Consider the following 21990-nt stretch of genomic DNA (forward strand, 5'->3'; position numbering starts at 1 on the left):
GTGTGGTTGGCTGCGTTCACGCGTTACAAGGCGTGCATGTGATGCCGGTTATGTCGGAAGCCTTTGTAGAAACTGACAGCGCTATGACCGAGCCTTTCTGTCATGTAATAATAGTACGGTAGCGCGACCAGCGGCACATAGAGCCCACGTCTTTGTAGTGTGACACCCAACAATTCTGCTTCTAGTGATGGATGAATACCTAGTTCAATCCTTTTCTACCGCTGACTGGCGCGTCAAGGAATTTGGTCAACAAGGAAACAAAGCGTCTGAACAAAACAGTGAAATGTCCGGTCACAAATGTTGATAAGCCTGTTCGTCAGCCGGTTATTTTCTGGCCAATATTCTTATGCGGTGACATGACTGAAGCTGTCAATTACAAAGCAAACGTAAATGTTGTATTTAGTGGAGACCCATCGTATCGCACTGAGAGCCAGCGACTGTCGGCGACAGCCCAATAGTTAGCGATGAAGCACGTGATCAGCGGAAGGCTGATACATATGCCGCTCTCCAAAAAGGCAGCCGTGCTGGCCAGTGCTGACAGGCCCTTCTTTAAAATGTCTGTGTGGCTACACTATTATACTATTTGTGCCATCTCACGCTCACTTCAGATACAATTATCACTGCTCGAGGCGTTCAAACAGCTTGTTGTGCTGCTGATAACGTGGATCCCGCACTGGACCTCTCGTGGAATCCAGCGCTGCTCCACGACCTTCCACACGCCGCTACTAACGAGCGATCAGGTTCGGTTCTTTTGCCTCTCCGAAATGAATTGCGTCCGGCTCCATATCAGTGACAATGAGGTCAGAGCGCTCGGCCGGCGTTACTGGCGTATCCACCGACCACCCACCGAAGTGATGTTCACAATATTTACCGATCACCTACCGAAGTAGTGCTCGCGTATCTACCGACCAGCCCGGGAAGTGACGTTCACATATCCACCGCCCACCTCACCGAAGTGGTGCTCATGTATCCACCGACCACCTACCCTAGTGCCCGCGTATCTACCGACCACCCCGGAAAGTGACGTTCACATATCCACCGACCACCTCACCGAAGTGGTGCTCATATATCCGCCGACCGCCCCACCAAAGTGGGGTGAAAAACAGTCAGCTATGTGCAAGAACATGGAAAATGCATGCCAGTATACACTGCACACCGAGAATCAGCATTCTTAACAGACGCTAGACAGCGTGTAATACTTGACAGCTACGGGCGGGTATCACCGAGGGCCAATCAAATTCGCGTAAGGTTCGCGACAACCAAAATCAATATGCTAATGAAGTCATGTTTAATAGACTGAGTTTTTTTTTATCAGTTTTGATATTTCGGAAAGTTCAAAATGTTGGTGACCCGTTTCAGATAGATGGGATTTCGCGGTTCCATCCGTCGGGAATAAGAAAACGAGCCGGCACGGCGATCTGATCAATTGATCATATTCTATTCACATCACCTATTGTTACAACATGTGACACATCTTCCATTTACAATTGCCTAAGGGCTTCATCTGCAGATTGCACAACGCACTAACCAGGCATCTTTCGAAGTTACAGGGGACATGCATGGCGCACAACCGTCTGGGAATATAAGTTACTAAAATGAATGAGGAGCAACCAACAATTTGAAGCACACAGTACCGCGCGAGCGGGAACGCACCTTCAACGGGGGGCACAATAAATCCAACACTACGATCGGGGAGAATGATAATTATCACATGTTATGGAACGGGCCCCGGTGCGGCCACCTCATTCAGACCGAGTGAAGGAGGTGTTCAGCGCAGCGTCGCGCTCCCTTACGGAACGACAGGAGCTGCGAGGTGTTCGCCTCGAACGGCAGCGCAGTCATATCAACAAGAAAGGGGTCGAGCGGACAGAACGAACAGGACGCAAAGGTGGTACAGAGACAACGTGTTAAAAAACTACACATATATAGGTGCGTAGCTGGCGCGGGAGATCTCTCGTCGGAGAGTGACGGCGCGGCTCTCGAGTTGCGGCCAGTTCCCGCGCGCGCAGCTTGGCCCGATACGCGTGCGCACCGGCACCGGGGAGGCCTCGCAAGGGCTATTGGGCGGCAGCCGCGTACAAGCGGCCAGCGACGCCGAGCCTAACAACATCTAACGAACGGCCTACAAAAGGTCGGCGCGAGCCTCCGCCGTCACAACCCCGGCCGCCAGCTCCGGCCGCCCGCGGCGGTGGCGCCACCTGCGGCCAGCTTCGCACTCCACTGCACTCCTCCGGCGCTGGAGCTGCCAGCGGCGGGGGTGCCAGCGACCGGGCTTCGCTCAGCGGGTGAGCAGGCCCGGCGTGGGCGCGCTGAGATTCCTCCCGGCCGCCAGAGGGCTCCAGAGACGCCGAGCGCGCCTCTCCGCACCGACAGAAAGCTCAACATGACGCCCCCCAGCGCGCGAGACGCGCCTCAGCTCGTCGCCAGTTTCTCACAGCTTCTCTTTCGACGGGATCCAGATGCGGTTCGTACCCTGCTCACGGATGGTCTCTTTCACTATTTCGTAAATCTCCTCCGGCGTGTCGCCGGAAACAATGTCTGGAAATGAGAAACATCGTCAGTCAGAAGTGTCAACGATAACCGTCAAAGCAAGCGTCACGTGTCCGGCTCTGAGCACTAAGAAACAGCAGACACTAAGGAAGAACATAAAACTAAGAAATCCGACACTGTCATGCAACAACATATAGCAGCTTCCTCCCTGGGTGGGCTTAAAGTAAGCACGCAGAATTCTATTGAGTAAGCCATCTCCCCCCCCCCCCCCCCCCCCCCCCCCCCCCCCCCCCCCCAATGATTCTACGCCACATAGACCCGCGTCCGGTGGGAGACTTGTGGAGGAATCTTCACCTGGCAGAAGTACAACTTCACGACGCAAATCGCCATTCATTAACCACAGGAATACACCACCAATATCTCCCACTTACTGGTAAAGTATTCGCTGAACTCCACTTCCAGCTTTTGACATTTGTCGTACATCTTTTTCGCCTGCTCTTCCGTCAGCCGTTTGTTCCATTCTCTGTGAAAATGCAGCGGAATAAAAATCGGATTTGTGGAAATTAGAAAACAGCGTCGCACTTCCAGCGCACAGGCCGCTACGGCACCTTCCAAGCGCATCTGCTCGGTTCCAGTGTGCGGAAGTCACAAAGACTGTCTGAGTGAGCACACCCAAATACGAAGATGAATGAACCAGTATGTCACATCGAGTGTGCCACATCACTCAAGGAGTGGCCAGCCGTTTCTCATACCGAATATGTTAGGTATGCTGTTGTGACGCAGAACTATCAACAGCACTTGAGCCATGGTATCACTGAACGTATCCACCAGCCTCAACTGGCAGGCGTCGCCACCCTCTCATTCAGCAGTGCCAGTAACGTGTACCAGAGCCAGCTTCAGTAGCGCCTGAGTGACCAGCTCTGGGGCGCCCCGACGGTGGTTCTTGGCAAGCGCACGTCACGACCCAGGTACTAAAACATCATTGCCTAACGCCCAGCGTGCTAACACTGCCTCAACACCATTTGTGTTAGCATCACCGCCTCAGCACCCAGTGTTAACTCAGCATGCCTTGAGTGGAGATCTTGCCTTCATTGTACTATATAGCTGTAGGATGGCGAACAGGCTCCTCATCACCGTTTGCTGGTAAAGGGTGCGCCCTAGTAGGATTACGCAGAAAACGGTGCGCCCCCCCCCCCCCTCCCCTTCCTCCCCAGTCATTCAGTTCGAGGTGCACGCAACTTTACGGAGGAAGGCGTGCATTTCTGCAGTCTTCCTTCGGCTACCAGACAGGTCCCCTCGGGCCACGAACCGATCGTGCCTCGCGCCGAGCAAAGCTCTGTCCTGCGCCACCGTGTCCCCAGCGGGTCCCCGCCTGGTCACGAACAGAGTTCTGTCCCGCGCTACCATACCCCCAGCGGGTTCCCTGCTCGGTCACGAGCAGAGCTCTGCCCTGCGCTGCCGTGTCCCCAGCGGGTCCGCTCCGCGGTCACGAGCAGAGTTCTGTCCCGCGCTATCATACCCCCAGCGGGTCTTCTGCCCGGTCACGAGCAGAGCTCTGCCTTGCGCCGCCGTGTTCCCAGCGGACCCCCTGCCCGGTCACGAGCAGAGCTCTGTCAGGCGCTGCCGTGTCCCCCGCGGGTCCCCTGCGCGGTCACGAGCAGAGTTATGTCCTGCGCTGCCGTGTCCCCTGTCCTGAGCCCCCCGCCCGGTCACCCCTGACCCTCGCAGACGGAGCAGACTCGCGTCCCGCCGTGCGCCCCACTCACAGGATGAGCTCCGGCGAGCGTGGCCGGATGAAGATGGCGATCGGGTACAGCTGGGCCACGTGCAGCCGCTTGATGGCGTTTCCGCTCACGTCCAGGATGCAGTGCTTCTTTTGCTGGTGGCCCGAGCACAGGGGGTTAAAGCAGTGCGAAGATCGCGGCCATGTCCGGGAATGAGGCCGGGCGGCGACGTCAGTCAAGAGGCATCCCCCGCCAGTCAAAACAACCGGCCGGACCCCCGCCCGATCGCTTAACGCCCCGTCTGTTTCTAAGCACAAACGTCGCCGGTGTGATATTCCCCAGTCTGTTCTCGCGTCCCCATGCAACAGAGCCCGGACAGCGCAGCGAGACGCGGCGGAGACGCCTCGGGACCGGTGGATGACGTCAGCGACGCGCGTGCCGTACCTCCTCGGCCACCTCTCGGACGCTGGTTACGCTGGTGCCGTACAGGTTATCGTTGTACTGGCCGGCCTCGATGAACAGGTGGTTCTGGATGTCCTGCTCCATTTGCTCGCGCGACGCCACGAAGTGGTAGTCGCGCTTGTCCACCTCGTCCTCTCGGCACGGCCGCGTCGTGTCTGCCGCACACGTGACGTTGCTCATTTCCGGTTCCGGTTCCGGTTCCGGTCGCTCATGTGTGATGTAGCAGCTGATTCACTACGCGAGCGATCACTTTCAGTGGCCGGTGACCGTAGTAAAATAGAAGAGCACGCGTGTGCGAGCTTTCGCAACGACAATGTTAGCATCAGATATAATGTTATATCCGGCAAACATGCGGTTATACATTTACATACCGTACAACCTTATCCTATGATTAATCTGTCGTTGACAATAAAAGGTATGCGGTAGGTACGCACCGTGGGCGCCAACAAGTCTCAAAGTGCCATGCCAGCACGCGCGTTAAAACGAAACCTTTGTCCTCGACACTAACATGATAAACACAAGTTAAAGTCTTCAGTTGGAGTTGTTAGATGATGAACTCAAAGGCATGACGTCACGCCCCGAACTTCACGAGCCCTTATCGGCGACAGCTTTAACGTCACCCAAAACTTCAACTCTCCAGTCTACTTTTGGACGGCTAACCATTTGCATAGCGCCCGGCCAGGCACCGTCACAAATGACCCGGACGACTGAGTCTGCCCCGCGGTGCGGACGTCGTCGCCCGATGTCTAGACGTCTCTGATCGCACCCCCGTCGCGCGGCGCCTCGTCCACTCACGCGGCACGCAGCTGCCGAAGTCGTCCGGGTACTGCGAGATGAGGTCGTCGTTGATGCGGTCCTTGAGCGGGCCCAGGATGATGACCGGCCGGCAGTAGCTGACCTCCACGTGCTGGACGGGCTCGTACGAGGGCACCGGCTCCTCAGGTAGGCTGCGCTCGTCACCTTCCGACGCGTTCGTCACCGAGTCTGCGACAGCGGTCCGTTGTTGTGGCTTCAAAACGTTACGTTTTGTCCCTTAGCGGCGCCCGATGGGGGAACATTAGCCAGCGCTTCACTTTTTGCTCCACTGGTGTTACCGCGATGCTACTGTTTAAAGAAGTGCGATTATTAGAAGTGCAACAGCCATGGTGTCTTCGTTGCTCATGCGATCAAATGCCAAACTAGAACTTCGCAGAAGAATGCGTTGCTAAACCTAGAGCTTTTCAAAAGCGCCGCAGCATGAAGAGCGAACAGCTGATCATAGGCAAGATACTCTGTAAGTCGGACATTTGCAGCTATCTACGTCGGTGATTAACCTTTTTGTGGGAACAGCCTCCTCGACAACATTACTTCCCCCATCAAAGGCCGTCTCCCTGCGCTGCCTCTTCGAAGACCCATACCAGTTGCTCACAGCAATAAATTGAAAGAGCTCTTCCTTTGACGGTGCAAGTTAAAGGATTTGTTTTGTTAGTCTGCGTTTCTCCACCCGTCCCTTTTAACCTCGAATCGACAACCTTTTAACAACGACAAATCTTTTAACAACGAATCGAATCGACAACAAAAGAGCGTGCTAAAGACGATAGCCTTCGGCAATGGATCTTACGCTAATGCAATACAATACACGAAGCAGGATAGGCTGTGTCGTGAGGTCAGTTGTTTTAACGCTTAATGCAACACACGACACAAAGCGAGACGCCGGCCAAGTTGGTTCATGACCGGCGAAATGACGTGTGGATGTGAGACTGGCCTCTCCGCATGACGGCGTTAGTACTTACGGTCATTGTCCTCTGATCCATCTTCGGACCTCATATCCTCCCTCGATTTCATGAACGGAAACTTGCGAGAAAAGGAGAAGTTTTTCTTCTTCCGGTCTAGGGTGGACTGCAACGCAGGTACGTGTACAAGTTAGTACAACTGCACAACGATTTGAAAATATGGGGAGACCGAATTAATTGCTAATACAGAAAGAAAAGTGTGAGAGACATTGGGAAAGCCGTGGCTGTCAATTCTAGAAGCAAACAAGAATAAGCTTGGCCACATTTTTCTTGCTTTCACGCAACTCAAACTCTTTTCAAATTAGTGCCTAGCGCTCCAGCACTCAGCCGCTATCACATGCCGCCAACACAGGTGGACAGCTACTTCTCGCTACTGATGACGTTAGCAAACAGGCACATTTCGACCCTGATGATCCCACCCGCATCAGATTCGGCGTCCGCCTCAGCTTGGACCGAGCAGCGCCGGAGGCGGCGCCGACAGTACCCCAGCGAGCCAACGTGTCACGCGCACGCACCGCAGGCAAGGCAGAGACGGAACGAAACCCGACACGGACAGCATGACCAAATCCGCACACAGGTGCGTGCCCCCGGTGGCGGAGTCAGCGCCGGAATCATAGTCAGACGGGCCAGAGCCGGAGCCAGAGCCGGAGCGGGGCTCCAGATCGCACGCAGTCTCCCCATCACCGGCAGCGGTACCAAAGCCAGAGCCACGACGTCGCCGCGCGGCCGGGGGCAGCACACCAAACATTACCAGACACTGTCACGGGACAGGGCAGACCACAGGGTCACAACACTCAGCACGACGGCACGACGCCGGCTCCGTGCGGACCAGCCGCGACGGGACGGAAGCGAGACCTCATCCCCAGGATCGCACAACCACGTGCTCGGCAGGCTAGATGAGGGCCGGGTACGGGCGAGAAAGGGCAGCCGCGACAGATCATGCTGTTTTAAATGTCCTCACTGATACTTTAGCATGTTCGCGCTCTCTCACTGAGTGTGTGAGTACTGACTCACTGAGCATACGCAGCTGACGGAAGCGTGACCGGCGTCATTCCAGTGACGTCACACGCTCCACAGTGTACGGTGAGCGGGCAGGCCAGCGGGTCAGCCCTGACCAGGTGGCTCTGGTGGTCAGCTCTGACCAGCCCATCCACACCGGCTTACCGAGGGAGCCGAGCAACTCGGCTGCGGCGTCTGAGACCGCCACTCCCACGCGTAAACTACCTCTCGGAGACGTGACGGGGCTACAAAGACGTAGCTTAAATGTGATGGGGCTTAAATGGGGACTACAAAAGGCTAATGCTGACGTATCGGTGTCACCAGCCTCGTCGCGTAACGATGGAGCAACGTGCGTTTGGGTTCAAGGCTGAAAAAGTTATCCAATGCTTGTTTACAACAACCACGTATTGAGCTCCATGGACACATGCCATCTTTTGGAAGTTGTTCCCAGCTAACAGCCGTAACTACATACGGACGGGGTACCATTCCGGACGTAAGAGCCGTCCTAGCTACACACGTGTACGACAAACAGGGTGCAAAGCACCAACCGCACATATGGGAGCACACCATGGCTCAAAGCAAGAACATAGTGGAAACGCACGACCAAAAGCGGTTTGAGGACACAAACAGGGGGTGCCAGACAGGGAGAAGCGGTGGATGCGCACACCATAGTCACCTCGTCCTCCTCTGTCGCCTGAAGCAAACCAGGAACACAGAGCACAGAGTGAGGAGTGAGAGCGAAAACAGTTAGTTCCGCCGTCAGCCATCTTTTGAAACGGATGGCCTAAAGAAGGTCGGTGAACGATCAGGCACACTGAGACTATCTCAGCCAAATAGCACGCTGAAATAATGGATGGCGATTCGAATGCACAAATAGGCGGAAAACTGACACAATTATGGCACAAGTAACGCAAAAACGTTTAGCATAGGCCACTGATTTACGAAGGAGCCAAAAAGACGACCGCAACCTTGCGCACGGTGGTCAGTACCGCCGCATGACGGCTGCTACCCAAGAGCACAATTCGCGTTCATCTCCACACAAGCAAGAGCTCTATGACGTCCTTCCACCTCAATTGCCTCCAGTGCTGCAATTTTGGACGTAGCCGCAATGCAATCTTAAGGGGTCCCACAACCACAGGCCAATCGGCGAAGAAAACGACGCCGTCGAATCTCCTGGTGTACCACAGAAGTGCCAACGACGCACGACTGCCTCTCGTGCCCGCCAAATCCCGTCTCCGGGCGACCGTTCCAGACACAGGTCTGTGTAGAATAAACTCACTGCGATAAAACAAACACCAATAAACACTAACAAACACTAAGAAACACACCAATAAACCCCAGCTCACCATGTCGGCCGCCGTCTTGGCGTGGAACACCACCGACTTGCCGCGCGCGCGCATCTTGCGCTCCCAGCGGCCCCGCGACGGAATGATGCCGATGGCCAGCTGCTGGCCCTGCGGTGTCAGCCGCTTGGCCTGCCACCACTGGTCGTCGCTGGCGTTGGTCACGTGCAGGATGTCCCCGAAGGCGAACGGCAGGCCGCGCGAGGGCAGGCCGTCGTCCAGCCGCGGGTCGTAGTCGAACAGCGCCCTGCGCACGGCACGGGCCGGGTCAGGCCAGGCTAGGGCGGACCGTTCAGACAGGGTGCGCTTGCCCGGCCAGCGCAGGCTCACTCTGACCAGTACACTGGGCCTCTGATCCAATGCGGTCGGGATGTTGCCAGTAGCGGGATGCTTGGCGCGGCTGCTACTTGCTTGACGCATAAAGAGCGTTTCTGTCTGCCACGTTAAGGGTCCAGCACACGGTGACTTAGTTTTTTTTTGCGTTTTTTTTTTTTGGCGGTGCACGGTCGTGCCAGACGCAGAGAGGACATGTATGTACGGCGGAGATCGTCTCTGACGTAGAATGAACGTTTCTGTGCCGCGCTCAGCCGTACCTGACGTAGAGCGATCGCTTCTGTGTGGTGCGCAGCGTGGAGGACGACATCTGCTGCTTCAGATCGTGGACCCTGGCTTCGAACCGGTTGTACTCCTCGGGCCGGTACTGGACCACCAGGGACACGGTGTGGCCGGCGCCCTGTCGGCGGAGGTCACCGTTATCCAGGCCGGTCACCGGTTACCGGTTCCGGTCACCACCCTTGCCGTGACCTGACGTGACCTGACATGACCTGACGTGACCTGGCGCAGTGCACCAGACAGCCGACCGTGGACAGCCAACAGCAATAGAATAGAAATTGGAGTAGCTCGAATGCTTCTTTATAGAGATGTTTAGAAGTAGGATACCGGATGACAGCGTTCCTGAGTGCAATGTTTGTTGGTATAATTCAGTAGTTTATTTTGCGGGGCGTAATATGATTTCCTGCTCACTTTCGTCGGTAGAATATATCAAACTATTTCTGGCATAGTGTGACATCCTGGTATACTTCGTCGCAACCAAGCATTCGCTGTAATTTGACTCATCCAAGCACCCTCCCTAAACTTCTCTGTAACCATCAGCATCAGCAGAGCTTCGTCGTAGCTCTGCCCCCCCCCCCCCCCCCCAACGCTCAAAACTTCTCCGTAGCCGAGCATCCGCTGCACTTTGTCTCACGCCTATTGGTTAAATCCACAGGACATGGCTAATACTGTCGTATTCTTAGGCCGACGTGTGCACTTTTCCATCAGTACCTTTCATGAAACCCGGTGACGACAAACAATAAGGGACACGCAGCCAAGGGCCATGGATAAACTGCGCCCCAATCTGGAGTGAATGCGTGAAACGAAAAGCTTTCTTCCGCAAATACAGCAAACTCCGAAGAGCCTGGCAGCCCCACTTACCTACGCTATTAATAAAAAATAAGCTTGAGACTCAAGGGCCAGGCAGAGAAGCGTCCACAACAATCACAGCCCGTAACTTACATAACTATGCCTGACACGTCAAACAGTTGCCTACCCAGCAGTCCAAAAGATCGAGACTCTGGATGCTGCTAATGACCCGCGGGCTGGCGAGTGCCCAACCGAAACCTGCAACACCAAACTCCTCGCCAGTACTCCTCTGCCCTCGCCAGCAGCGGTGACCCTGTCTGACCTTGAGGGCGGCAGCCGCCTGCTCGTGCGTGGCCTTGGAGACATCGCAGCCATTGACGGAGAGGATGCGGTCGCCGCGGTGCAGCTCGCCGCTCCGGTCCGCCTGGCCGCCGGCCAGGATAAACGACACGAAGATGCCCTCCGACTCCTCGCCGCCCACGATATTGAAGCCCAGCCCCTGGCCGGACGCTCTGCTGAGCACCACCTGCCGCTGCTCCCTGTCGACAGGTCAGGTCAAGTCAGGTCGTGTCGGGTCGGGTCGGATGGGGTGCGGGGGAGGGGAAAGGGCACAGCGAACACAGGACAGGTTGGGATGCCCAACCGGCCCCACAACACGCATGTCAAACTATGGGCGACGAAACGCCAACAATGATAATAACTAAGCAGCCCGCTGGGAGGAAGAGTTTTAAGGTCCTCCGTTAAGGCAAGTAAACATCCGGTGCAGAGATCCAAGTGAGACAGTAATGCACGGAAACATTGGGTTATGGTCTCCCCTTGAAGCAACAACAAGGTCAGCTGTTCGTCTCATCACCCATTGTGTGAAAACAGGGTGGCTACAGGAACAGGCTTGAAAGTGGAGGCGGCGCAGGAACCTATTTCCGCACACTTTTGTTAAACGGAGTGTCCCGCGTTTGTATAAGGTTTTGAACTGATGTAGTCATTTTGAAGATCACTCAACGCAATTCACAGCAATCACATTGAGACTGCAAATATTCTTGTTTCTGAGCTTGAAGCACGCGAACATGTGTATACTTTTTCGCATAACCTCTTTGAAAGTCACCTTCACATGTATGACGTTATAGAAACGTCACGTGAATGCCCCGCCTCAATGGTTATGTTGTGCTCAGTCAGGGCAAGTATGTTTGTCGCGTCGGTCGCATGTGGCGTCCATGCGCACGATTTCTGGACAACGGGCGGCAGTATGCTCTCAACCATTGCTATGTAAGCTATCCAAGATTCTAACGCGAATTCTAAGTTGTACCGATGATACGAAGTCATATATTTTTCATTATGCATTCTTGGGCGGCGCCCGAGCCTCCGGATAACGCGTGCCGGACGGTCCGGGCGACCCACAGCTCAGCAGCGCCCGTGCAGTGCCGTCCGCCGCACGCCAACAGCGGCGGTCGCGCCCGCGTGTCCCGCCGACGGCCCGGCGCCTGCCTGAGCGACGGGGCCAACTCGCCGCCACTGCCGCCGCTGCCGCCGTCACATCGGACGTCGGGGCCGACGTGCCGCCGCCGCTGCCGGCACCGCCGTCCAATAGGCCGCGGTCCCATCAGCGCGCATAGTTGGCGGCCGGTGTCCTCGCCCGGGCGTCAGCTGACCCGTCGGGCCTCGCCAGGTCCCGCATAGGTCAGCTGCGGCGCGGGCGGGCTGGCACGCCAGCCTCGCTACAGCCGCGGCAGCCCCGTCACAGCCGCCGCAGCCCCGTCACAGCCCACAGCCGCGGCAGCCCGTCACAGCTCACAGCCGCGGCGGCCCCGTCACAGCCGCCGCAGCCCCGTCACAGCCCACAGCCGCGGCAGCCCCGTCACAGCCCACAGCCGCGGCAGCCCCGTCACAACCGCGGCAGCGTGGGTACAACCGCGGCGTTCTCGTCATTGCCGCGGAAGCCCGGTTACAGACGCGGCAGCCCCGTCACAGCCACGACAGCCCGGTCGCAGTCACGGTAATCCGTCACAGCTCACAGCCACGGCAGCCCCATCACAACCGCGGCAGCCCCGTCACAACCACGGCAGCCCCGTCACAGCTCACAGCCGCGGCAGCTCGGGTACAGCCGCGGCGTTCTCGTCACGGCCGCGGAAGCCCGGTTACAGCCGCGGCAGCGCGGGTACAGCCGCGGCGTTCTCGTCACAGTCGCGGCAGCCCCGTCACAGCCGCGGCGGCCCCGTCACAGCCACTGCAGTCCCGTCACAGCCACTGCAGCCCCGTCACAGCCACTGCAGCCCCGTCACAGCCGCGGCGGCCCCGTCACAGCCGCGGCGTTCTCGTCACAGCCACGGAAGCCCGGTTACAGCCGCGGCAGCGCGGGTACAGCTGCGGCATTCTCGTCACAGCCGCGGAAGCCCGGTTACAGCCGCGGCAGCCCCGTCACAGCCGCGGCAGCCCCGTCACAGCCGCGGCAGCCCCGTCACAGCCGCGGCAGCCCGGTCACAGCAGCGGCAGCCCGGTCACAGCCGCGGCAGCCCCGTCACAGCCGCGGCAGCCTGGTCATGGGACCTACACCGCAGCTAGGGCTGGGAGCTTCCAATTCGTTGAAACTTTCCACGGCGGCCCTTCCAGAAATGTAACAAGACTTGTTTCATAAATATCGAAGAAACTACTCATAATCTCGGAAGCAAAAACACAAGGAAATGTTAAAAACCTTCTACAAAACTAACGGATTTCCGGCTCAACTTTCCAACAATGTTTTAATAGAAAGCTAACATTTCTAGAGACACAGTTGTTCGGTGGCTACAAAGAGGTGCCAATCAAAAATATCTAAGATTTGCAGTCATGCATGCATTGACGGTTTTAACCAGAGTGTATGAAATGTCCGAGACATTCCGCTTCGGCAAATTAACAAACACACCTTCCGGCTTTGCCTTGTCCAGCCATAAAACCACACACATGAAGTACTACTCTTCCACAGCAGCAAATTCGTTTGCTGCGTGCATATTCTTTCAACTAGTTATCGTTGTCTGGCACTCCAACATATGCCTGTGAGCCAAAAGCTTCAACAAAACGGACGCTCACAGCTGGTGAATGAGGCGCCATCCAAATAACCATCCACAGGGTCTCGGCTTTCCTTGTCTGTCGCAACTATCGAATGCATATATCCATCCGCAACAAATATTCATTGCTTATCAATTCAAAACTTGTCGGGAGCTTGCCGGCAAGGCAGTGCGAGAGCATATATAGACCCGGTACAGCAATTCCAGCTCTCTCCAGATGCCACGAAACGGTGAAACGGCGCTGCGGAGGGCGTTCATTGAACTGCTCAGCCCACCGCTGGCGGCCAATCAAATCAGGCTATTTCGGGCCGGTCTCGGTAGCGACGGTGGCCTGGTCTTGGCAGTAGCACAGCTGCGGCATACCCGACAGCCGGAAACCCACGACACGGGCGTCGAGAGTCCGCTCGCGATGGAGGACAGCCGCCAGAGTTCAGCCGGAGGCGACGCAGGTGCCGGCCAGGCGCGGTGGCAAGCCCGCCTCCCGGCTTCGAAGCTGGATCCGAAGCCAAGGTAGTGACATGGGACTGAAATCGAATTTGAGGGCGTTGGCTTTACGGCTCAGAGCTGGCGGGAAGTCTGAGCCGAAGTCAGAAGCTTTTATGTTTAAAACGCGAAACCAAAGCCAACGCCATTGCCCTCGAACCTCACACACAACAAGCCAAAGCCGAAGCCAACGGCTTCGATCCTAGAGAAAAACGGAGCCAAAGCCAACACCAATAGTTCAAGTCACGAGCCCCCGTACCAAGCTGAATCTAACGTGTAACGTTACGTTGCGAAACCAAAGCCATTTGCGCGTATGCTAAAACTGCACGAGATCAGGAAATGTCACAAGAGTTCTGCAGAGTGATTGAGACAAGGTGTTAGCACTACGGATAAGACATGTCTTGTTTTCGGACTGTCATCCTCGTCGTGCGTGTTTGTATGTACACCACGTTTCGGACAGTCAGCTATCACCCGGCCGTCATCGGAGTCAATCGGTCCTGAGAGTGACTGGCAGGTTTTGACTTTTAACCATGAATGCGTCGCAGTCTTGGAAAGCTGGGTGGTATATTGGCATGACGACACAGACAGGACTCGTTTTGCGAAGTCAAGCAGTAACACCAGTGAAAGGAATTGTCATGACAAGTACAAACCCAGCAGTTCAAGCTCGCATTGAGCCAAAGCGGGGTCATTATTTAAAACTTGTTCGAACCGACGTGGGGGTCGACTGTTAAAAATGTCACAAAGTAGAACACGAAACCGAAGTCAGCTGTTCAAAACGTCACAAAGCCGAAGCCGAAGCCGAAGCAATCGTTTAAAATAGCATGAAGCGGAGGCCGAAGCAGAAGCGGGCTCTGTCTCCATGTCTGGAGCCGGCCAAAGCGCGGTGGGAAGCGCTCAGCCGACCCATGTGCCGGCCACCGACCAGCACAGCACAGCGCCGTGTCTCCGGAGCCGCGCGACCCAAGCCTCGACGGAGCCGCCGCGCCCGCCGCCGCACCCGCCGCCGATCTGTGCCGCGGCGGCAGCGGCGGACCATCTGGCGGGCCGCGCGGCACGCTCGCGGCCTCGCCATTGTGGTGGTATATGGAGCAGGGCGTGCTCATCAGCCCGCTGTCTACACCACCAGTCTCCCTCGGCCGCGCACCCGGCCCGGCACGCACAGCTCCCGTTCCCACCGGCGTCGGCGACACATGGCGGCGGGGACACCGACGGCGGCCGGCGCTCTTCCAACAGACTTGAGGTGGGGCGAGGGGGGGGGGGGGGAGAAGGAGGAGGAGGAGGTAGCGAGGCAATGCATGGTCACTCCGCCTTTTACATTTCAACGCCCACGAAACCGTCACTGAGGCAAGGCGCATGTAATGGTGCCCAATCGGCAGAGGCCGAATGCACTGTCGCCATATCATGAAGCCCCTGGGGTGCACTGTGAACTTCGTGAGTCAGACGTCAACCGCGCGCGCCTGAGACACAAGGGCGTCGCTTCCGGACGCCGGTACGGAAGTGAGTGATGGCCGCGTGACGTCAAAGGCCAGGTCGAGCCCCCCCCCCCCCTCAGAGCCAGCGCCAGCGTTCAGACCTGAGAGGCCGGCCGCCCCCGGACCGCACACCCGTGCACTGCATGTCTTCTGAATACCGATGGGCGGGTGTTTGGCGGCGCGGCGGCGCGGCCTCGGCGGCCTCGGCCGGCCGGGGCCGGGTGAGGCACGTCACGAGCGCCCGCAAGGTCACCCTCGGCCGCGCCGCCCATGTCGGTCAGGTGACCCGGCGCCCCGGCGGGCTGACCCGGCGTCGGGCGTGCTGGCAGCCACTGCTGAGCTGGATCAGACTTGAGCGAACACAATCGTGCGGCAAGGTTCTTCGGAGGTCGTTATGTCGTCACTGAATGAATGGTCACTAGCCATTCATTCAAAGGCCGGAATGCCACTGGGGGAGCGGGAGGATTCGGGTCCGGCCTTCCCACGTCTAAAACACTGCTGAAACAAGGCTCTGGGCTTATGAAAGCACCAAAAATGTAGCCACAGCCTTTTCGTGTGCCGCATCATTAAGTTTTCCTGATTTCCAACGCTTTCTTTTCGGTGCGTTTACGGGCGCATTGCCGCGACAACGACAGCCACAGCGTGGGCCGAAAGCACGCTCGACGATTGACACAAGAACCACGCGCTCCAAGAGTTGCGTGCACCGGTGTCGTTGATCAAACTGCATGATGAACATGGCTACATTCCACATGGGTCAAACATTGACATTCAGTCACTAGGTTTCAGGCCTTTTCCACGATGATCGTCATCAAACATGCTGTTCCCGAGCTGAGGTGAGCGCAACGGGCCGCGGAAACGCTAGAAAAGCGAAGAAAGACGGAGAAAAACACCCCTCTTTAAGCCACTTCTTTCTACAAACGAGAATATCATTGCAGATAATTCTAAAATTTACAAATACTGCTAAAAAAAAAAAAACATCAGGTTAACGGGGAGAGGGGCGCCAATTGGTATACCATGGGCCCGACGCCTGCGCCGCCTCCCACCCCGTGCTCCTCCAAAACCCGAGTTCTGGGTGGAAAATGGCAACATCGAGGCGAGACACTAGAGTTCCAGCCTTTGGTGGCCGATGTTGATTCCACAGCGGCTCTCTGGATACCACACAGTTTAGACATTGTAAAATAGGTAATATCTTGACTGCCGCGTGTCAGACAGGGTTGCAACATTAATCAAAACTTAGGTTTGGACCGTAGGTCCGTCACTCGCAACCCATGGCACGTAGACTGGCTCAGCCTTGGAGTAAATCCGCCGCATGATTTCAGACACGTCCTTGCGAGTTGATCTCCCCATATTCGGCTAGCTCCCTGCTTTTCTGAAGTCACCGCCTGGGTTTTCGCTGGATGCACTGCACCTACCACATACTTGACTGCCGCCTTCGCCCGTATGAGCGCGTGAACGCTGACCGGCCCCGCGCAGCCGGCGCGTGAGGCCCCTGTCTGGAGGGGATCGCTGTCTGCCAGACGGGCTGCCGAGCTCTGAAATCGACTGGCGACGCCGACTGACGCATCTGGCAGCAGCCAAACAGCGCACCGCCCTCCATCCCAGTCACGAGCGCCGTTCAATACTTCAACTGACTGCTGGGCTAAAAATATCGCGCCGACGGTCCACCTGCGGACGACCGTCGACCTTCGGCCACGTCGGAGCCGCCTCAGAGCATCGCCGGCAGAACTGTATGCAGTGACGCCCGCATCCGCCGGTCCGAACAAGGCAGATGTAACTCAATTGGCCGTTTTCTTTTCAGGAGAGGAATTGCATTCCGTTCTTCCAAGCTTACGTGAGAAGGACGAACACAGAGAGCTGCCGCAACCCGGAGCAGAGAGTTATCAGAAGTTGCACGAGCGCGCTTATTTGCGGACATATGTTCGAACAAACGTGTTATTCAATAACCTGTATCACTGCATGACGGACAAGGTATTTTACTTTTTACTGTGAAGAACAAAATAGCGCTGTCTCACCATAGATATCACGAAAAGCGCGCCTGCCAGCGGCATCTCACCAACGGTAGAGCACTGCCACAGACATTTCAGGCAATGCACGGCCCTGTGCCACCTGACGGGTAAGACAGGCATGCATTTTCCTGTCCATTTGCTGAGTCGCTACGCCGGTGCGGGGTTCCGCATATATGTAGATGGCATGGTCCGCGCTTCTCTACGCACTTATTTGAAGGCAGCACACGCGCAGGCAAAAAGCTCACGTTCACGCGTGCGTTTTTTTCTGAATTACGCCATGCGTAACAACACGAGTCATTGAGACACGTCGCTAGTCGCGCTTCTTAGGCATGTGACATGTAAAAGCGATGCAGGCGTGAATACCCCCACGCCCTTTTCTCCAAGCCGAGGCTTGAAGAGAGGCGAGGCAAACCCGCGTAAACCAACGATAACAAACACCCTTTGGAACTGGACCGAAGCGGTACTTTCTTGTCCTTGCGCTTAAACTAGCACTACTTTGTTCGATGTATATCCCGCTACGCCAGAAACTAAGTATACGAAACAAACGTATTCGTGGGCGTTTATCATACATATAGGTAGACCACATCAAGTGTGTATGAAGTGCATTGACGCCAACAGCCCGACCAGTCCTTAATGCGACAACGCTGTCCTTGGGAGCAGCCAGCCACGGCAGATGACGCCGGCGGCCCAAATGTATGCTGTAGAAGCCGCGACATCGATCAACCCACATTTTCCTGATCTAAAGGGCATCATAAATTTCCCAACTCTGCTACTTTCGGTTCATAAACTGGATGAATGGGCTTGCGAGACCAGTCCGGCTGTGAGAGCAAAGGGCGCAGGCGCTCCTGGCCAAACATCTCCACCCGTGAAAAACAGCGGGGCAGGGTTTCCGACCCCTCCGCGAGTCTCAAGGTCGTCCACTCACCCCTGGCGATCCTTGCCCCGCTTGTAGAGCGCCGTGAACCGGCGGATGGCGGACTTGCGCGTCATGCTGGCTCGAGGCGGCGGACCGGGCGCCACACGAGCACCGCGCGTCTCCAGAGCCGACTGTCGGCCGCCGTTTGAATCGAAGCCGGCTGGCGGCCGGTCCGGCCCACTCGCTCGGGCCGCGGCGGCGCGAGTCAGCTGACTCAGCGGGGGCGGCGGGGTCGGCGGGGAGGGGGCGGCCAGCGTCAGACCGCGGGCCGCGACCAGCGCCGGCAGACGGCGGCGGGGAGGGGGCGGCCAGCGTCAGACCGCGGGCCGCGACCAGCGCCGGCAGACGGTGGCGGGGAGGGGGCGGCCAGCGTCAGACCGCGGGCCGCGACCAGCGCCGGCAGACGGCGGCGGGGGTGTCGGCGGGGAGTACGCGGCCAGCGTCAGACCGCGAGCCGCGACCAGCGCCGGCAGACGGCGGCGGAGGGGTCGGCGGGGAGTACGCGGCCAGCGTCAGACCGCGAGCCGCGACCAGCGCTGGCAGCCGGCGGCGGAGGCAGCGGCCAGCGTCAGACCGCGGGCTGCAACCAGCGCCGACAGGCAGCGGCGAAAGGCGTATATAGACTGAACACCTGGACAGGTGGACCGGGTGACAGGTACCCGTGGGCGACGGTGGAGCTCAAGCGCAAATGCCTCTAAACTCCTGCCGGACTTTCAATGTTTTCAACGGACGATAATTAGGACTGAGCATAGAGATAATATCTGTGGAGAACGCAGCATCCCATACATTGCCGCAGAAAACTTGTCCTGACTCGCGCACACCAGCAGTGACGATAAAACTCCGGAGTGACCAAATGAGGTCAGTGCTGGGCCGCGTGCAGGATCGCGCCACGTGACAGAAGACCGCTGTCGGACCGTGGGAAGCGGCAGCGTACAACCGTGGGACACTCACAGTGTTGGGCACTCGTCCTAGTGACCGAGCGGTGCTGGGGAAATAAACAGGACAGTATCGAACCCAAGGCCAAGCCAGTAACGGGCCATCTGGCAGGACAGTCGTCGAGAGACAGTGGTGGTCTGTGCTTCGGGACGGTGCACCGGGCGTCGAGTCCGCCGGCGATGTCGGAGCGTTCGTGTGACGCCGGGGCCGGCCCGACAGCGATGTTGGCGCGTCGGTGTGACGCCGGGGCCGGCCCGACGGCGATATTGGCGCGTTGGTGTGACGCCGGGGCCGGCCCGACGGCGATGTCGGCGCGTTGGTGTGACGTCGGGCCGGCCCGACAGCGATGTCGGCGCATCTGAGTGACGCCGGGGCCGGCCCGACAGCGATGTTGGCGCGTTGGTGTAACGCCGGGCCGGCTTGACAGCGATGTCGGCGCATTTGAGTGACGCCGGGGCCGGCCCGACGCCGACAACGGAACGTCGGTGTGACGCCGGGGCCGGGCCCGGGAGCTCAGGGAGACGCCTGGCGGTCAGCGCCGCCGGAGCGACCGGTGACGCGGCGGCCCGGGCGGCGGCCAGAGTCAACACCGGCCGCCGGAACCGGCGTACTAGAGGCGTCACCGGTCCGCCCCTCCCCTCCCTGCACGGCACACAGCGGGGAAATCCCTCAGCCGGGACGGCACAAGACACGCCGGCTATCCCGACCGCGGCCACCGGTCCCTGGCTTGACCGTGGGAGGCTCCCCGGCGTGTGGGGCTGCTCCCGACAGGACCGTAGTAGCGGCCCCTGACTGGCGCGTGAGGAGGGAAGGGGGGGGGGGGGTCACCAGCGGGTCACGGCCTACCGTTAGAGGCGGGCACAGCCGGACACTGAGCTGAGGATCGCCACATACGGCTCCAGCGGCGGTGATACATGTCGGTACAAGTGGAGCCGGGCTTGACGATTTGGAGCTAACCTAGTTCGCTTCGAGAATGGCTGCTTGGATGACTGGTGGTTTGAACCATTTGATTTGAGTCCCCTCAGAAAATTATTCGGTTCAAAGAGGATCCGTATCTAACTAAATATTCCTTCCAAAAAGGACTTTCAGGATCCCAGCCTGTGTTTTAGTGCTCTAAACACCTTAAAGTATTAAACGGGTCAATAGTCTGTTGACTAGAACTGAATGTCACGGTTATTTCTGACGCGACGTTCGTTCGAAACCATTAACCTTATGCTTTTCCAGAGTCGTGTGTTCTAAATAGCAGAATACTGCCATAATTTACTTGGTTTGCGACTAATCGCGTCAGCTACATCATTTCACTTTCGAACAGGCCATGACAACGCTGCACGTCACCTCGCGCAATAACGCTGCGAATACAGAGGTAACGTGGCGCTGCCACGGATGTCGAGATGCTTCCCGTCCAATACAATGTCACATGGCGCCGCCACGGATGCCGAAACGCTTCCCATTGCTGGTGTTCCTGCCCTATCGCTGCAAGTACAGATGTCCCATAGCGCCGCTACGGGTGCCGAGACGCTTCCCATTGCTGGTGTTCCTGTCCGAAGTTCGAGTCCGATGGGCTAACGGTGTGTCTTGACATTTGTCCGAGTTCAACATGCTCCTTAGACGGCAAAACTACGCGCCGGTGCTGCAGCTTTCTTTCGCTAACTGCACTTTTACGATGTGGTTCTAGCCGGGCACTGCGGTGAGTCAAATAGTTTCCCCTTAAAGTGCCGTCAAATGGGTTTGGTCTTCAGGCCATTACAATAGCTGGCAACACCACTTGTTACAAAGGCGACATTTATATGCGTTGTTCAGGTCCCACCAACAGCGAGCAAACACTGTCGAGTTTAAATATGCATGGTGGCGGCTCTCAGCAGCGTACGGGAAGGGTTGGTGCAACCCGATCACTTCCTAGGCACCCAAAGTCGCTTGACGGGTTATGATGCAATTTGGGTCAGTCCAGTTTATGACCATTATGGAACCATCACCATGGGACGTGACCTGAATCTAGCCGTTTCTGAATTCTTGTTCTAGAGCAGGCGCAGAATCCACGATCTGGCCGAACTAGTGACCATGCAGCTCACTGTCTCTTCCTGCCGCCAGTCCCAGCAGGGACAGCGAAACCAGACATGACGGCATTCAGCCAATGTTGAGCTTTGCGCCACGCGCGCGAGATGGCGATGGTGTTGCCGCAGACGCGTCCAAGGTCGGTGCCGCATGCAGCGATCAAAACAAACCCAATCACGCTCACTGGGGCGCGCCCGATAAGGAGACAATAGCGTGCCAACAGTATCGCCACGTCTTGTCCTTCGAGTCATTACACTGACAAAGGGCCGGCCGGGAGCGAGGGTAGCCAGACCGGGGCACCAACACGAGCTCCAAGGAGAAACGAGGACCGCCAGACACGGCGTACCATCAGCTGGACGGTCAGGACAGGCGTGTGACGGTGAGATTTGGACAAATGGCGTCTTGACCTGGGGGCAGCGCATTACATTAGGAAATAGACCCCCCCCCCCCGCTTCCCCCCCCCCCCCCGCTGTTGAGTCATCCCCGACCGTCCTCTGACCTGCCCCGGTCATTTCTGGCCGCTTCCTGGCCGTCTCCGGCCGCTCTAAAACTGTAAGGGTCTAGAGGTAGACTGCATGCGAGTTAGACCCCGAGAGGATGCCTGCAGTGGGCTAGCCGGGCAGTGTGCCTAATGTCCCGTTGGCGCCGGGGCAGTGTGCCTGCCGTCCCGGCAGGCCCGGGGCAGTGTGCCTGCCGTCCCGGCGGCCCGGGGCAGTGTGCCTGCTGTCCCGTTGGCGCCAGGGCGGTGTGCCTGCTGTCCTGGCGGCGGCTCCACCCACCTGGCGACGTTCTCCACACTGACGACACTCGGCGTGGCGATGTTGTACGGCTCGTTGTAAGCCGACGACGTGTCGAGCGGCGCTGCGGGCAGAGGGCACAGGGGGGCTCAGGTCACGGCT

General features: G+C 57.6%; 1 protein-coding gene across 1 annotated transcript in view; it reads right to left on the reverse strand.

Moving 5' to 3' along the window:
- Positions 1 to 1417: 1417 nt before the first annotated feature.
- LOC119096697 (disks large homolog 2) overlaps positions 1418 to 21990 on the reverse strand; it is a 120229-nt gene continuing 99656 nt past the window's right edge. The window contains exons 10-21 of the mRNA XM_037219592.1: positions 21871 to 21952; positions 18635 to 18639; positions 18113 to 18263; positions 10514 to 10730; positions 9384 to 9523; positions 8794 to 9037; positions 6449 to 6554; positions 5472 to 5660; positions 4659 to 4831; positions 4257 to 4369; positions 2922 to 3013; positions 1418 to 2538 (exon numbers count right to left, since the gene is read on the reverse strand). Coding sequence (XP_037075487.1) covers positions 2432 to 2538; positions 2922 to 3013; positions 4257 to 4369; positions 4659 to 4831; positions 5472 to 5660; positions 6449 to 6554; positions 8794 to 9037; positions 9384 to 9523; positions 10514 to 10730; positions 18113 to 18263; positions 18635 to 18639; positions 21871 to 21952 — 1619 coding nt within the window. The 3' untranslated portion in view covers positions 1418 to 2431. The remainder of the gene's footprint in view (positions 2539 to 2921; positions 3014 to 4256; positions 4370 to 4658; positions 4832 to 5471; positions 5661 to 6448; positions 6555 to 8793; positions 9038 to 9383; positions 9524 to 10513; positions 10731 to 18112; positions 18264 to 18634; positions 18640 to 21870; positions 21953 to 21990) is intronic.

The sequence above is a fragment of the Pollicipes pollicipes genome, unplaced genomic scaffold (genome assembly GCF_011947565.3).
Source record: "Pollicipes pollicipes isolate AB1234 unplaced genomic scaffold, Ppol_2.1 Scaffold_4295;HRSCAF=5057_pilon_pilon_pilon, whole genome shotgun sequence".
Taxonomy (NCBI): Eukaryota; Metazoa; Arthropoda; class Thecostraca; order Pollicipedomorpha; family Pollicipedidae; genus Pollicipes; species Pollicipes pollicipes.